Source organism: Pristiophorus japonicus, chromosome 4, assembly GCF_044704955.1.
Source record: "Pristiophorus japonicus isolate sPriJap1 chromosome 4, sPriJap1.hap1, whole genome shotgun sequence".
NCBI classification, from domain to species: Eukaryota; Metazoa; Chordata; class Chondrichthyes; family Pristiophoridae; genus Pristiophorus; species Pristiophorus japonicus.
Genome location: NC_091980.1, coordinates 313,928,317 through 313,945,671, shown reverse-complemented (window position 1 = coordinate 313,945,671; position 17,355 = coordinate 313,928,317). Strand labels below are relative to the sequence as shown.

Sequence of the window (17,355 nt, the reverse complement as noted above, 5' to 3'; positions counted from 1 at the left end):
CTGTGAGAGAGAGAGAGAGAGAGAGAGGGCTGTGAGAGAGAGAAAGAGAGAGAGAGGGCTGTGAGAGAGAGAGAGAAAGTGGGCTGTGAGAGAGAGAGTGGGTGGAGAGAGAGAGAGCGAGAGAGTGGGCGGTGAGAGAGAGAGTGAGCGGTGAGAGAGAGAGAGCGGGCGGTGAGAGAGAGAGAGAGAGAGAGAGCGGGCGGTGAGAGAGAGAGAGAGAGAGTGGGCGGTGAGAGAGAGGGCTGTGAGAGAGAGAGAGAGAGAGAGAGCGGGCAGTGAGAGAGAGAGAGAGAGAGAGAGTGGGCGGTGAGAGAGAGAGTGAGCGGTGAGAGAGAGAGTGAGCGGTGAGAGAGAGAGAGCGGGCAGTGAGAGAGAGAGAGAGAGTGGGCGGTGAGAGAGAGGGCTGTGAGAGAGAGAGAGAGAGAGAGAGGGCGGTGAGAGAGAGAGTGAGCGGTGAAAGAGAGAGAGCGGGCGGTGAGAGAGAGAGAGGGGGTGGTGAGAGAGAGAGAGGGGGTGGTGAGAGATAGAGAGAGAGAATGGGCGGTGAGAGAGAGAGAGAGTGGGCGGTGAAAGAGAGAGAGTGGGCGGTTAGAGAGAGAGAGAGGGTGAGAGAGAGTGGGCAGTGAGAGAGAGAGAGAGAGAGTGGGCGGTGAGAGAGAGAGAGCGCGGTGAGTGAGAGAGAGGGAGAGCGCGGAGTGAGAGAGAGAGAGAGCGCGGAGAGAGAGAGTGGGCGGTGAGAGAGAGAGAGAGAGCGGGCAGGGAGCAAGAGGGCGGGTGGTGAGAAAGAGAGAGAGAGAGGGCGAGCGGAGAGAGAGAGAGAGAGGCAGGGCGGGCGGAGAGAGCGAGTGAGAGGGAGAGAGAGAAAGAGGGCGGCCAGAGAGAGGGAGAGAGAGGACGGGCGGAGAGAGAGAGAGAGAGGGTGGGCGGAGAGAGAGAGAGAGGGCGGGCGGAGAGAGAGAGAGAGAGAGAGAGAGAGCGGGCGGGCGGAGAGAGAGAGAGAGAGAGAGGGCGGGCGGAGAGAGAGAAAGACGGCGGGCGGAGAGAGAGAAAGAGGGCGGGGAGAGAGAGAGAGAGAGGGGGTGGGCGGAGAGAGTGAGAGAGAGGGCGGGCGGCGAGAGAGAGCGCGGGAGGTGAGAGTGAGAGAGGGTGCGCGGTGAGAGAGAGAGAGGGCAGTGAGAGAGCGAGAGAGAAGGCGGGTGGAGCGAGGGGAGGGAATGAGTGAGATTAGGGGAGGTAGGGAATGAGTGAGAGTAGGGGAGGGAATGAGTGAGATTAGGGGAGGGAGGGAGTGAGTGAGAGTAGAGGAAGGAGTGAGTGAGAGTAGGGGAGGGAGTGAGTGAGAGTAGGGGAGGGAGGGAGTGAGTGAGAGGCGGGGAGTGAGTGAGAGTAGGGGAGGGAGGGAGTGAGTGAGAGTAGGAGGGAGGGAGTGAGTGAGAGTAGGGGAAGGAGTGAGTGAGAGTAGGGGAGGGAGTAAGTGAGAGGCGGGGAGGGAGTGAGTGAGAGTAGGGGAGGGAGGGAGTAAGTGAGAGGCGGGGAGGGAGTGAGTGAGAGTAGGGGAGGGAGTGAGTGAGAGTAGGGGAGGGAGTGAGTGAGTGAGAGTAGGGGAGGGAGTGAGTGAGAGTAGGGGAGGGAGTGAGTGAGAGTAGGGGAGGGAGGGAGTGAGTGAGAGTAGGGGAGGGAGGGAGTGAGAGTAGGAGAGGGAGTGAGTGAGTGAGAGTAGGGGAGGGAGGGAGTGAGTGAGAGTAGGGGAGGGAGGGAGTGAGTGAGAGTAGGGGAGGGAGGGAGTAAGTGAGAGGCGGGGAGGGAGTGAGTGAGAGTAGAGGAGGGAGTGAGTGAGAGTAGGGGAGGGAGGGAGTGAGAGTAGGGGAGGGAGGGAGTGAGTGAGAGTAGGGGAGGGAGGGAGTGAGAGTAGGGGAGGGAGGGAGTGAGTGAGAGTAGGGGAGGGAGGGAGTGAGTGAGAGTAGGGGAAGGAGTGAGTGAGAGTAGGGGAGGGAGGGAGTGAGTGAGAGTAGGGGAGGGAGGGAGTGAGAGTAAGGGAGGGAGGGAGTGAGATTAGGGGAGGGAGGGAGTGAGTGAGAGTTGGGGAGGGAGTGAGTGAGAGTAGGGGAGGGAGGGAGTGAGAGTAGGGGAGGGAGGGAGTGAGTGAGAGTAGGGGAGGGAGTGAGTGAGAGTAGGGGAGGGAGTGAGTGAGAGTAGGGGAGGGAGGGAGTGAGAGAGTAGGGGAGGGAGGGAGTGAGAGTAGGGGAGGGAGGGAGTGAGAGTAGGGGAGGGAGGGAGTGAGAGTAGGGGAGGGAGGGAGTGAGTGAGAGTAGGGGAGGGAGGGAGTGAGTGAGAGTAGGGGAGGGAGGGAGTGAGTGAGAGTAGGGGAGGGAGGGAGTGAGTAGGGGAGGGAGGGAGTGAGAGTAGGGGAGGGAGGGAGTGAGAGTAGGGGAGGGAGGGAGTGAGTGAGAGTAGGGGAGGGAGTGAGTGAGAGTAGGGGAGGGAGGGAGTGAGTGAGAGTAGGGGAGGGAGGGAGTGAGTGAGAGTAGGGGAGGGAGTGAGTGAGAGTAGAGGAGGGAGGGAGTGAGAGTAGGGGAGGGAGTGAGTGAGAGTAGGGGAGGGAGGGAGTGAGTGAGAGTAGGGGAGGGAGTGAGTGAGAGTAGAGGAGGGAGGGAGTGAGAGTAGGGGAGGGAGGGAGTGAGTGAGAGTAGGGGAGGGAGGGAGTGAGTGAGAGTAGGGGAGGGAGTGAGTGAGAGTAGAGGAGGGAGGGAGTGAGAGTAGGGGAGGGAGGGAGTGAGACAATGTGCTCACACACTGAGTGCCGGCCCAGAATGCAGCCCTCACTTTAATTAACTTTTCACCTCTCCGATTCAGCAGCCGTTGTTTTTGATACCGAATGGTTCGCGATATCAGGTCAAATTAATTCTGGATTGTTTGAATCGACCTTTTCCATTTAACCCTCAATGTGCTAGTTTCCCTCTGAAAGGCCTCCAGTCTGTGCCCGCTGCCCCTAGCACCAACTCCCAGTTCGTGCCGGTTCTCCAGGTGGTGGCTGTGACTCAGTAGGTGACCCTCTCACCTCCGAGTCAGAAGGTCGAGGGTTCACGTCCCACCCCAGAGACTTAAGCCCATAATCCAAGTTGACACTTCAGTGCAGTACTGAGGGAGTGCTGCACTGTCGAAGGGGCAGTACTGAGGGAGTGCTGCACTGTCGAAGGGGCAGTACTGAGGGAGTGCTGCACTGTCGGAGGGGCAGTACTGAGGGAGTGCTGCACTGTCGAAGGGGCAGTACTGAGGGAGTGCTGCACTGTCGGAGGGGCAGTACTGAGGGAGTGCCGCACTGTCGGAGGGGCAGTACTGAGGGAGTGCCGCACTGTCGGAGGGGCAGTACTGAGGGAGTGCCGCACTGTCGGAAGGGCAGTACTGAGGGAGTGCCGCACTGTCGGAGGGGCAGTACTGAGGGAGTGCCGCACTGTCGGAAGGGCAGTACTGAGGGAGCGCCGCACTGTTGGAGGGGCAGTACTGAGGGAGTGCCGCACTGTCGGAGGGGCAATACTGAGGGAGTGCCGCACTGTCGGAGGGGCAGTACTGAGGGAGTGCCGCACTGTCGGAGGGGCAGTACTGAGGGAGTGCCGCACTGTCGGAAGGGCAGTACTGAGGGAGTGCCGCACTGTCGGAGGGGCAGTACTGAGGGAGTGCCGCACTGTCGGAAGGGCAGTACTGAGGGAGCGCTGCACTGTCGGAGGGGCAGTACTGAGGGAGTGCCGCACTGTCGGAGGGACAGTACTGAGGGAGTGGCGCACTGTCGGAAGGGCAGTACTGAGGGAGTGCTGCACTGTCGGAGGGGCAGTACTGAGGGAGTGCCGCACTGTCGGAGAGGCAGTACTGAGGGAGTGCCGCACTGTTGGAGGGGCAGTACAGAGGGAGCGCTGCACTGTCGGAGGGGCATTACTGAGGGAGTGCCGCACTGTTGGAGGGGCCGTCTTTCAGATGAGACGTTAAACCGAGGCCCCATACACCCTCTTGGGTGGACGTAAAGGATCCCAGGGCATTATTTCAAAGAGCAGGGGAGTTCTCCCCAGTATCATGGGTCCAATATTTATCCCTCAATTAACATCGCAGAAACAGATTATCCGGGTCATTATCACATTGCTGTGTGTGGGAGTTTGCTGTGCGCAAGTTGGCTGCCACGTTTCCCACATTGCAACAGTGACTGCACTCCAGAAGTGTCTCATTGGCTGTAAAGCGCTTTGGGAACGTCCTGAGGTTGTGAAAGGTGCTATATAAATGGAATTCTTTCTTTGTGTCTCCAGCTGGTCCCGACAGTCTCCTCACAGGGAGGAAACGATTGCCCTGCCCAGGGGCAACGTGGGTCAGGCCTGGGGAAAGGGTAATGGGAGACCGAGCGGGATCAGTGCAGTTTGGGGATTCTGAGGGGACGTGATGAGATGGACCTGGGCCAATGGGTGAATGAAAGGCCCGGGAACATTGCTTGGTGAGGAGGGGGGAGCTAGGGAGTGGGCGACGGGAGAGAGGGGGAGGCAGCAAGCAGTGAGGGGAAGGGGGAGGGAATAGGGAGGGGGGAGAAGGGGTGGGGGGAGGGGAAGCGCGGAGAGGAGCGGCTTCAGACCCGGGTTATCCACACCGGATACTCTGCACATGCTCCGCTGTCCCTCAGCACTGCTTCGCATCGGGAGCTCTGTGCCAGAAACATAGGCAGGGCCATGTGCTGCCAATCAAACACATGTCAGAGCCACCCAGTGTCCCATCACACCCTCCCCGGGCAGGTACAGTGTTAGATACAGAGTAACCCCCTCTACACTGTCCCATCAAACACTCCCAGGGCAGGTAGAGGGGGTTAGATACAGAGTAAAGCGCCCTCTACACTGTCCCATCAAACACTCCCAGGGCAGGTAGAGGGGGTTAGATACAGAGTAAAGCGCCCTCTACACTGTCCCATCAAACACTCCCAGGGCAGGTAGAGGGGGTTAGATACAGAGTAAAGCGCCCTCTACACTGTCCCATCAAACACTCCCAGGGCAGGTACAGTGTTAGATACAGAGTAAACCCCCTCTACACTGTCCCATCACACCCTCCCCGGGCAGGTACAGTGTTAGATACAGAGTAAACCCCCTCTACACTGTCCCATCAAACACACCCAGGGCAGGTACAGGGGGTTAGATACAGAGTAAACCCCCTCTACACTGTCCCATCACACCCTCCCCGGGCAGGTACAGTGTTAGATACAGAGTAAACCCCCTCTACACTGTCCCATCAAACACACCCAGGGCAGGTACAGGGGGTTAGATACAGAGTAAACCCCCTCTACACTGTCCCATCAAACACTCCCAGGGCAGGTACAGCACTCTCTCCATCATAAACAGGGGCTGTGGGTGGAGATTCAATAGGTGAGTGTAAGGGAGATTGTACGTGTGAGCCCAGTTCTGTTTTCTGATTGCAGGTCTGGACGCAAAGTGTCGGAAGAGTTCGAGGAGTAAGTTACCCAACTCATCCTGTTGGATTAATCCCAGTTCTCAGTCCGCATCTCTCGCCCTTATAAGTTATTGTGCTCGTGCCTGAGCTGTGCATGGGTTGGGGACAGGCACTGAGCACAGCCAGTCCGCCCACACAGAGAATATCGCTCAAACCCTCACGCACTCCCTCGCCCACACACTCCCTCGCCCGCGCATTCCCTCGGCCGCACACTCCCTCGCCCGCGCACTCCCTCGCCCGCGCATTCCCTCGGCCGCACACTCCCTCGCCCACACACTCCCTCGCCACACACTCCCTCGCCCGCGCACTCCCTCGCCCGCGCATTCCCTCGGCCGCACACTCCCTCGCCCACACACTCCCTCGCCCGCACACTCCCTCGCCCGCGCACTCCCTCGCCCGCACACTCCCTCGCCCGCACACTCCCTCGCCCACACACTCCCTCGGCCGCGCACTCCCTCGCCCGCGCATTCCCTCGCCCGCACACTCCCTCGCCCGCACACTCCCTCGCCCGCACACTCCCTCGCCCGCACACTCCCTCGCCCGCACACTCCCTCGCCCACACACTCCCTCGGCCGCACACTCCCTCGCCCGCGCATTCCCTCGCCCGCACACTCCCTCGGCCGCACACTCCCTCGCCCGCACACTCCCTCGCCCGCACACTCCCTCGCCCGCACACTCCCTCGCCCGCACACTCCCTCGCCCGCACACTCCCTCGCCCGCACACTCCCTCGGCCGCACACTCCCTCGCCCGCGCACTCCCTCGCCCGCACACTCCCTCGGCCGCACACTCCCTCGCCCGCACACTCCCTCGCCCGCACACTCCCTCGCCCGCACACTCCCTCGCCCGCACACTCCCTCGCCCACGCTCTCTCCCTCGCCCGCACACTCCCTCGCCCGCCCTCTCCCTCGCCCACGCTCTCTCCCTCGCCCACACACTAAAACGGCGTATTTCCACCTCCATAACATCACCCAACTCCGCCCCTGCCTCAGCTAATCCGCTGCCTTTGTTACCTCCAGACTTGACTATTTCAACACACTCCTTTCGGCCATCTCATCTTCCACCCTTCATAACAAAACTGGGTGTCCTAACTCACACCAAGTCCCACTTACCCATCACCCCCTGTGCTCAATGCCCCGTGTCCTAACTCACACCAAGTCCCACTTACCCATCACCCCCTGTGCTCAATGCCCCGTGTCCTAACTCGCACCCAGTCCCACTCACCCATCACCCGCTGTGCTCACTGCCCTGTGTCCTAACTCACACCCAGTCCCACTCACCCACCACACCCTGTGCTCACTGCCCTGTGTCCTAACTCACACCCAGTCCCACTCACCCACCACACCCTGTGCTCGCTGACCTCGTGTCCTAACTCGCACCTAGTCCCGCTCACCCATCACCCCCTGTGCTCACTGCCCTGTGTCCTAACTCACACCCAGTCCCACTCGCCCATCACCCCCTGTGCTCACTGCCCTGTGTCCTAACTCACACCCAGTCCCACTCACCCATCACCCCCTGTGCTCACTGCCCTGTGTCCTAACTCACACCCAGTCCCACTCACCCATCACCCCCTGTGCTCACTGCCCCCGTGTCCTAACTCACACCCAGTCCCGTTCACCCATCACCCCCTGTGCTCACTGCCCTGTGTCCTAACTCACACCCAGTCCCACTCACCCATCACCCCCTGTGCTCACTGCCCTGTGTCCTAACTCACACCCAGTCCCACTTGCCCATCACCCCCTGTGCTCACTGCCCTGTGTCCTAACTCACACCCAGTCCCGCTCACCCATCACCCGCTGTGCTCGCTGACCGACATTGGCTCCCAGTTAAGCAACGCCTCCATTTCAAAATTCTCATCCTTGTTTTCAAATCCCTCCATATCTCTGTAACCTCCTCCAGCCCCACAACCCCTCGAGAGGTCTGCGCTCCTCTTATTCTGCCCTCTTGAGCATCCCTGATTGTAATCGCTCCACCATCGGTGGCCGTGCCTTCTGTTGCCTGGGCCCCAAAGTCTGGAATTCGCTCCCTAAACCTCTCCGCCTCTCTACCTTGCTTTCCTACTTTAAGACGTTCCTTAAAACCTACCCCTTGGACCCTCTGCCCTGATCACGCCTTTTGTGGCTCGGTGTCAAATTGTGTTTGAAAACGCTCCTGTGAAGCGCTTTTGGACATTTTACTACGTTAAAGACACTATCTAAATACAGGTTGTTATCACCAGTAAACTGCTGACCCCTCAACATCCTTTCCCACTCCCTGTCAAATCATCACCCCCTCCTCAAAAACACCAAGCTTGCTTCCTCCGTCCTGGCAAATTACACCCCATCTGCAACCCCTCTTTCCTTCCGTGGAACGTGTGGTCGCTTCCCAAACCATTCCCATCTTTCTCACGACTCCATGTAACCCCTCTCCCCCAGTGCCCTGTGTTACTGACTGTATCTGTACTGATGTTAATCCAGCTCCCTCACACTGTCACTCAGTAACCCCTCTCCCCCAGCACCCTGTGTTACTGACTGTATCTCTACTGATGTTAATCCAGCTCCCTCACACTGTCGCTCAGTAACTCCTCTCCCCCAGCGCCCTGTGTTACTGACTGTATCTGTACTGATGTTAATCCAGCTCCCTCACACTGTCACTCAGTAACCCCTCTCCCCCAGCACCTTGTGTTACTGACTGTATCTGTATTGATGTTAATCCAGCTCCCTCACACTGTCACTCAGTAACTCCTCACCCAGCGCCCTGTGTTACTGACTGTATCTCTACTGATGTTAATCCAGCTCCCTCACACTGTCACTCAGTAACCCCTCTCCCCCAGCGCCCTGTGTTACTGACTGTATCTGTACTGATGTTAATCCAGCTCCCTCACACTGTCACTCAGTAACCCCTCTCCCCCAGCACCCTGTGTTACTGACTGTATCTCTACTGATGTTAATCCAGCTCCCTCACACTGTCACTCAGTAACCCCTCGCATCAGTCTTTGAGATGGTCTCACTTTGTCACTGTGAGTGTGACACACAGTGTGAGTGTGACCCTCAGCGTGTCAGTGTGACCCACAGTGTCAGTGTGAGTGTGACCCTCAGCGTGTCAGTGTCAGTGTGACCCTCAGCGTGTCAGTGTCAGTGTGACCCACAGTGTCAGTGTGAGTGTGACCCACAGTGTGAGTGTGACCCTCAGCGTGTCAGTGTGAGTGTGACCCACAGGGTGAGTGTGACCCTCAGCGTGTCAGTGTTAGTGTGACCCACAGTGTCAGTGTGAGTGTGACCCACAGTGTGAGTGTGACCCTCAGCGTGTCAGTGTCAGTGTGACCCACAGTGTCAGTGTGAGTGTGACCCACAGGGTGAGTGTAACCCACAGTGTCAGTGTAAGTGTGACCCACAGTGTGAGTGTGACCCGCAGTGTGAATGTGACCCTCAGCGTGTCAGTGTGAGTGTGACCCACAGTGTAAGTGTGACTCGCAGTGTGAGTGTGACCCTCAGCGTGTCAGTGTCAGTGTGAGTGTGACCCACAGCGTGAGTGTGACCCGCAGTGTGAGTGTGACCCACAGCGTGAGTGTGACCCTCAGCGTGTCAGTGTGAGTGTGACCCTCAGCGTGTCAGTGTCAGTGTGACCCACAGCGTGTCAGTGTGAGTGTGACCCCCAGCGTGTCAGTGAGTGTGTGACCCTCAGCGTGTCAGTGTGAGTGTGACCCCCAGCGTGTCAGTGTGAGTGTGACCCTCAGCGTGTCAGTGTGAGTGTGACCCTCAGCGTGTCAGTGTGAGTGTGACCCTCAGCGTGTCAGTGTGAGTGTGACCCTCAGCGTGTCAGTGTGAGTGTGACCCTCAGCGTGTCAGTGTCAGTGTGACCCCCAGCGTGTCAGTGTCAGTGTGACCCCCAGCGTGTCAGTGTGAGTGTGACCCTCAGCGTGTCAGTGTGAGTGTGACCCTCAGCGTGTCAGTGTCAGTGTGACCCACAGCGTGTCAGTGTGAGTGTGACCCTCAGCGTGTCAGTGTCAGTGTGACCCCCAGCGTGTCAGTGTGAGTGTGACCCTCAGCGTGTCAGTGTGAGTGTGACCCTCAGCGTGTCAGTGTCAGTGTGACCCACAGCGTGTCAGTGTGAGTGTGACCCTCAGCGTGTCAGTGTGAGTGTGACCCACAGCGTGTCAGTGTGAGTGTGACCCTCAGCGTGTCAGTGTGAGTGTGACCCTCAGCGTGTCAGTGTGAGTGTGACCCTCAGCGTGTCAGTGTCAGTGTGACCCCCAGCGTGTCAGTGTGAGTGTGACCCTCAGCGTGTCAGTGTGAGTGTGACCCTCAGCGTGTCAGTGTGAGTGTGACCCTCAGCGTGTCAGTGTGAGTGTGACCCTCAGCGTGTCAGTGTGAGTGTGACCCTCAGCGTGTCAGTGTCAGTGTGACCCTCAGCGTGTCAGTGTGAGTGTGACCCTCAGCGTGTCAGTGTGAGTGTGACCCTCAGCGTGTCAGTGTGAGTGTGACCCCCAGCGTGTCAGTGTGAGTGTGACCCACAGCGTGTCAGTGTGAGTGTGACCCTCAGCGTGTCAGTGTGAGTGTGACCCTCAGCGTGTCAGTGTGAGTGTGACCCTCAGCGTGTCAGTGTGAGTGTGACCCTCAGCGTGTCAGTGTGAGTGTGACCCTCAGCGTGTCAGTGTGAGTGTGACCCTCAGCGTGTCAGTGTGAGTGTGACCCTCAGCGTGTCAGTGTGAGTGTGACCCTCAGCGTGTCAGTGTGAGTGTGACCCTCAGCGTGTCAGTGTGAGTGTGACCCTCAGCGTGTCAGTGTCAGTGTGACCCTCAGCGTGTCAGTGTGAGTGTGACCCTCAGCGTGTCAGTGTGAGTGGGTCCGCTGCATTCTGAAGGTGTTGGTTTGAGTTGAGTGCAGTGTGAGGGATGGAGTGTGACCCTGGCACTGTCCCTGTGCGATTCTAATCTCTCTGCCTCGGCACTCTCCTTCCTCCCCAGCAGCCGGCTGAGACCCAGGAGCCCCGAGGCCTCGGATGATGGCGGAGGTGAGTGTTTGGTTGTGCTGTTGATTCGGGAGCTGCCGCGGGGCCAGGGGTTTCGGCTGTCCTTATTAAACATAGCAGAGCAATCTGGGAAAGCTGATAGTGGCAGAGTTAGATATAATTGTTCAATCTTCTCCCTGCATCAACAGGGGAAAATAAGTTGCAAGTTGCTGACTGCATCCTCCAAACAACACATTACCATCGAGAGCACGTTATTTCCACACTTTAATTTGCTGCGTATTTACTGATAAGGCCTGCTATATATCAATCAATATCTTGCCAAATGGAATTTTCTTTTCTGTTTTTAGCTGGCGGTCCTGTGTTGTCTCATTCCCTCGGAGAGATGTTGGGCGGGGGGAAGGGGCCACAATCAAGGCAGGAATAGAAGAGAGCTTTTCATAAAGTGGGTTGGAATGAGATTTGAATTTGCGACCTGATGCAAATTGGCTGGCGTCTAACGCGAGTCATCTGTCTTCAGAGCGAGCGATGACACTTGTGTCAAGTGTGGGGCTGAAGTGCTAAATTCGAGTGATGAAGAGATTTGATGAGATCAAGCTCTGGATACAGGCGCAGGCGGGGCTGCAGAATCCGGGACGACCTGCCGCTGGTGAGGTCCAGGAGCTGAGGTTGCGTTTCTGAGACGGGATCTGTAGCACAGCCGCCGGTGACTGCCCGCCCCAAGTCCATGGTCATAGCCACCCTGCACCAGTGTGGCCATGGTTCGGCCTTGCTTCAAATACCAATTTATCTTGCGTTGGTTGGAGTCCCTGTCGATGGTGGGGTTGAACCTTTACTCGGTATCGAACCCAAGCTGTACCAGACCTGGGTTTCCACATGTACACTGACCACACCCAGCTCCACCTCACCACAACCCCAATTGTCACACTGCTTGTCCGGCGTCCACAACCGGATGAGCAGAAATTTTCCGCAACAAAATACTGGGAAGGCCATTGTCTTATGTTCCCACGACAAACTCTGTTCCCTAACTTGCGACCCATCGCTCTGCCTGGCACACAGTCCCACAACTTTAAAATTCTCATCCTTTTCAAACCCCTCCCATGGCCTCGACCCCTCCCTATCTCTGTAACCTCCTGCAGCCCCACAATCCCCTAGGATCTCTGCACTTCTCTAACTTTGGCCCCTTGTGCATCCGCGATAGTGATCACTGCACCATCAGTAGCCGTGCCTTCAGCTGCCGAGGCAAACAAACATAGAAACATAGAAAATAGGTGCAGGAGTAGGCCATTCAGCCCTTCGAGCCTGCACCGCCATTCAATGAGTTCATGGCTGATCATTCCCTCAGTACCCCTTTCCTGCTTTCTCTCCATACCCCTTGATCCCTTTAGCCGTAAGGGCCATATCTAACTCCCTCTTGAATATATCCAATGAACTGGCATCAACAACTCTCTGCGGCAGGGAATTCCACAGGTTAACAACTCTCTGAGTGAAGAAGTTTCTCCTCATCTCAGTCCTAAATGGCTTACCCCTTATCCTTAGACTGTGTCCCCTGATTCTGGACTTCCCCAACATCGGGAACATTCTTCCTGCATCTAACCTGTCCAGTCCCGTCAGAATTTTATATGTTTCTATGAGATCCCCTCTCATTCTTCTAAATTCCAGTGAATATAAGCCCAGTTGATCCAGTCTCTCCTCATATGTCAGCCCTGCCATCCCAGGAATCAGTCTGGTGAACCTTTGCTGCACTCCCTCAATAGCAAGAATGTCCTTCCTCAGATTAGGAGACCAAAACTGAACACAATACTCCAGGTGCGGCCTCACCAAGGCCCTGTACAACTGCAGTAAGACCTCCCTGCTCCTATACTCAAATCCCTTAGCTATGAAGGCCAACATACCATTTGCCTTCTTCACCGCCTGCTGTACCTGCATGCCAACTTTCAATGACTGATGAACCATGACACCCAGGTCTCGTTGCTCCTCCCCTTTTCCTAATCTGTCGCCATTCAGATAATATTCTGCCTTCCTGTTTTTGCCACCAAAGTGGATAACCTCACATTTATCTACATTATACTGCATCTGCCATGCATTTGCCCACTCACCTAACATGTCCAAGTCATCCTGCAGCCTCTTAGCATCCTCCTCACAGCTCACACCGCCACCCAGCTTAGTGTCATCTGCAAACTTGGAGATATTACATTCAATTCCTTCGTCTAAATCATTAATGTATATTGTAAATAGCTGGGGTCCCAGCACTGAACCTTGCGGTACCCCACTAGTCACTGCCTGCCATTCTGAAAAGGACACGTTTACTCCTACTCTTTGCTTCCTGTCTGCCAACCAGTTCTCTATCCACGTCAATACATTACCCCCAATGCCATGTGCATTATTTTTGCACACTAATCTCTTGTATGTAATCTTGTCAAAAGCCTTTGAAAGTCCAAATACACCACATCCACTGGTTCTCCCTTGTCCACTCTACTAGTTACATCCTCAAAAAATTTGTCAAGCATGATTTTCCTTTCATAAATCCATGCTGACTTGGACCAATCCTGTCGCTGCTTTCCAAATGCGCTGCTATTTCATCTTTAATAATTGATTCCAACATTTTCCCCACTACTGATGTCAGGCTAACCGGTCTATAATTACCCGTTTTCTCTCCCTCCTTTTTTAAAAAGTGGGGTTAATTAGCCACCCTCCAGTCCATAGGAACTGATCCAGAGTCTATAGAATGTTGGAAAATGACCACCAATGCATCCACTATTTCTAGGGTCACTTCCTTAACTACTCTGGGATGCAGACTATCAGGCCCCGGGGATTTATCGGCCTTCAATCCCATCAATTTCCCTAACACAATTTCCTGACTAATAATTATTTCCTTCAGTTCCTCCTTCTCACTAGTCCCTCGGTCCCCTAGTATTTCCGGAAGGTTATTTGTGTCTTCCTTAGTGAAGACAGAACCAAAGTATTTGTTCTGTTGGTCTGCCATTTCTTTGTTCTCCATTATAAATTCACCTGATTCTGACTGCAAGGGACCTATGTTGGTCTTCACTAATCTTTTTCCCCTCACATATCTATAGAAGCTTTTGCAGTCAGTTTTTATGTTCCCAGCAAGCTTCCTCTCATACTCTATTTTCCCCCTCCTAATTAAACCCTTTGTCCTCCTCTGCTGAATTCTAAATTTCTCCCAGTCCTCGGGTTTGCTGCTTTTTCTGGCTAATTTATATGCCTCTTCTTTGGATTTAACACTATCCCTAATTTCCCTTGTTAGCCATGGTTGAGCCACCTTCCCTGTTTTATTTTTACTCTAGACAGGGATGTACAATTGTTGTAGTTCATCCATGTGATCTTTAAATGTTTGCCATTGCCTATCCACCATCAACCCTTTAAGTATCATTCGCCAGTCTATTCTAGCCAATTCACGTCTCATACCATCGAAGTTACCTTTCCTCAAGTTCAGGACCCTAGTCTCTGAATTAACTCAGTCACTCTCCATCTTAATGAAGAATTCTACCATATTATGGTCACTCTTCCCCAAGGGACCTCGTACAACAAGATTGCTAATTAATCCTCTCGTTACACATCACCCAGTCTAGAATGGCCAGCTCTCCAGTTGGTTCCTCGACATATTGGTCTAGAAAACCATCCCTTATACACTCCAGGAAATCCTCCTCCACCGTATTGCTACCAGTTTGGTTAGTCCAATCGATAGGTAGATTAAAGTCATCCATGATAACTGCTGTACCTTTATTGCACGCATCCCTAATTTCCTGTTTGATGCCATCCCCAACCTCACTACTACTTTTGGTGGTCTGTACATAACTCCCATACAGATTCCACATCATCCAAGCTAATGTCCTTCCTTACTATTGCGTTAATCTCCTCTTTAACCAGCAACGCCACCCCACCTCCTTTTCCTTTCTGTCTATTCTTCCTGAAGTCCACCTGGAGTATTGTGTACAGTTTTGGTCTCCTAACCTGAGGAAGGACATTCTTGCTATTGAGGGAGTGCAGTGAAGGTTCACCAGACTGATTCCCGGGATGGCGGGACTGACATATGAAGAAAGACTGGATCAACTGGGCTTGTATTCACTGGAGTTGAGAAGAATGAGAGGAGATCTCATAGAAACGTTTAAAATTCTGACGGGTTTAGACAGGTTAGATGCAGGAAGAATGTTCCCAATGTTGGAGAAGTCCAGAACCAGGGGTCACAGTCTAAGGATAATGGGTAAGCCATTTAGGACTTAGATGAGGAGAAACTTCTTCACCCAGAGAGTGGTGAACCTGTGGAATTCTCTACCACAGAAAGTTGTTGAGGCCAATTCACTAAATATATTCAAAAAGGAGTTAGATGTAGTCCTTACTACTCGGGGGATCAAGGGATATGGCGAGAAAGCAGGAAGGGGGTACTGAAGTTGCATGTTCAGCCATGAACTCATTGAATGGCGGTGCAGGCTAGAAGGGCTGAATGGCCGCCTCCATCTATTTTCTAAGTTGCTCTGAATGTTGAATACCCCTGGATGTTGAGTTCCCAGCCTTGGTCACCCTGGAGCCATGTCTCCGTAATCCCAATTACATCATATCCGTTAACAGCTATCTGTGCAGTTAATTCATAGAAACATAGAATAGAAACATAGAAATTTACAGCGCAGAAGGAGGCCATTTCGGCCCATCTTGTCCGCACCGGCCGACAAAGAGCCACACGGCCCTCGGTCAGCAGCCCTGAAGGTTACATATAAACCTATGAACAATGACGGAAAGGTAAAGAGCACCCAGCCCAACCAGTCCACCTCACACAACTGTGACACCCCTTATACTGAAACATTCTACACTCCACCCCAACCGGAGCCACATGATCTCCTGGGAGAGGCAAAAACCAGATAAAAAACCCAGGCCAATTTAGGGAGAAAAAATCTGGGAAAATTCCTCTCCGACCCATCCAGCTGATCAAAACTAGTCCAGGAGATCACCCCGGCCGTATTCTATTCCCTGCAGTACTTACCATTATATCTGCGCTGTGCAAATAAAGGTCATCCAGTCTAATCCCAATTACCAGCTCTAGGTCCGTAACCCTGCAGGTTACTGCACTTTAAGTGCACATCCAACCATCTCTTAAAAGTGGTGAGGGTTTCTGCATCCACCACTCTTCCAGGCAGCGAGTTCCAGATCCCCACAACCCTCTGCGTAAAGAAGTCCCCCCTCAAATCCCCTCTAAACCTTCCACCAACCACCTTAAAACTATGCCCCTTCGAAATAGATCCCTCCACCAAGGGAAATAGGCTCTTACTATCCACTATGTCCAGGCCCCTCAATATTTTGTACACCTCAATGAGGTCTCCTCTCAGCCTCCTCTGTTCCAATGAGAACAAACCCAGCCTATCCAATCTGTCCTCATAACTAAGATTCTCCATTCCAGGCAGCATTCTAGTAAATCTCCTCTGCACCCTCTCTAGTGCAATCACGTCCTTCCTATAATACGGCGACCAGAACTGCACGCAGTACTCCAGCTGTGGCCTAACCAAAGTATTATACAATTTAAGCATAACCTCCCTGCTCTTGTATTCTATGCCTCGGCCAATAAAGGCAAGCACTCCAAGGTCCCTTTGTTCATCCACACTATTAAGTGGCCTACCATTTAATGTGTATACCCTTTCCTTATTAGCCCTCCCAAAGTGCATCACCTCACACTTCTCTGAATTAAATTCCATTTGCAACTGCTCTGCCCACCTGACCAGTAGATTGATATCTGCCTGAAGCCCATGACTTTCCTCTTCATTATCAACCACACAGACAATTTTAGTGTCATCTGCAAACTTCTTAATCATATTCCCTATATTCAAATCTAAATCGTTGATATATACCTCAAAAAGCAAGGGACCCAGTACTGAGCCCTGCGGAACCCCACTGGAAACATCCTTCCAGTCACAAAAACATCCATCAACCATTATCCTTTGCTTCCTACCTCGAAGCCAATTTTGGATCCAACTTGCCACTTTGCCCAGGATCCAATGGGCTTTTACCATCATGACCAGTCTGCACTGTGGGACCTTATCAAAAGCTTTGCTAAAGTCCATATACACTACATCGTACACTCTACCCTCATCGACCCTCCTGGTTACCTCCTCAAAACATTCAATCAGGTTAGTCAGACATGATCTTCCCTTAACAAATCCGTGCTGACTGTCCCCAATTAATCCTTGCCTTTCCAAATGTAGATTTATCCTGTCTTTCAGGATTTTTTCCAATAATTTTCCCACCACTGAGGTTAGGCTGACAGGCCTGTAATTACTCGGCCTATCCCTTTCTCCCTTCTTAAACAAGGGTACTACATTAGGAGTCCTCCAGTCCTCCGGCACCATGCCCAGATCCAAAGAGGACTGGAAAATGATAGTCAAGGCCTCTGCTATTTCCTCTTTTACTTCGCTCAACAGACTGGGATACATTTCATCCGGGCCTGGGGACTGAGCTACTTTCAAAGCTGCTAAACCCCTTAATACTTCCTCTCTCACTATATTCATTTCATCCAGAATATCACACTCCTCCTCGATAGCAGTATCTGCATTACCCCGTTCCTTTGTGAAAACAGATGCAAAGTATTCGTTAAGAACCCTCCCAACATCTTCCGCCTCCACACAAAGATTACCCTCATGGTCTCTAATACGCCCACCCTTTCTTTAGTTACCCTCTTACGCTTAATATATTTATAGAACATCTTCAGAGTTTTCCTTAATTTTACTGGCCAAATTAGCAGTGCTAATATCCTTTTTAATTTTACCTCTTATCTTTCTATATTCCTCTAAAGATTCTAAAGTTTTCAGCCGTTCATAAGTGACATAAGCATCCCTTTTTTTCTTAATCCTCCCCTGTAAGCCCCTAGACATCCAGAGGGCTCGAGATAGATATATTCAAAAGGGTGTTAGATGTGTCTAAAGGGATCAAGG

The 17,355-nt window shown here is 53.5% G+C and overlaps 1 protein-coding gene across 3 annotated transcripts in view; it reads left to right on the top strand.

Annotated features, from left to right (window-relative positions):
* The window catches only part of LOC139262410 (Intraflagellar transport protein 43 homolog), a 183,850-nt gene that overhangs the window by 142,521 nt on the left and 23,974 nt on the right, over positions 1-17,355 (top strand). For 2 of the 3 annotated variants that reach the window (XM_070877605.1, XM_070877604.1), the window contains exons 5-6: positions 5,441-5,473; positions 10,416-10,462. In XM_070877605.1, the coding sequence (XP_070733706.1) occupies positions 5,441-5,473; positions 10,416-10,462 (80 nt within the window). The remainder of the gene's footprint in view (positions 1-5,440; positions 5,474-10,415; positions 10,463-17,355) is intronic. The other variant, XM_070877606.1, reaches the window with a different exon arrangement.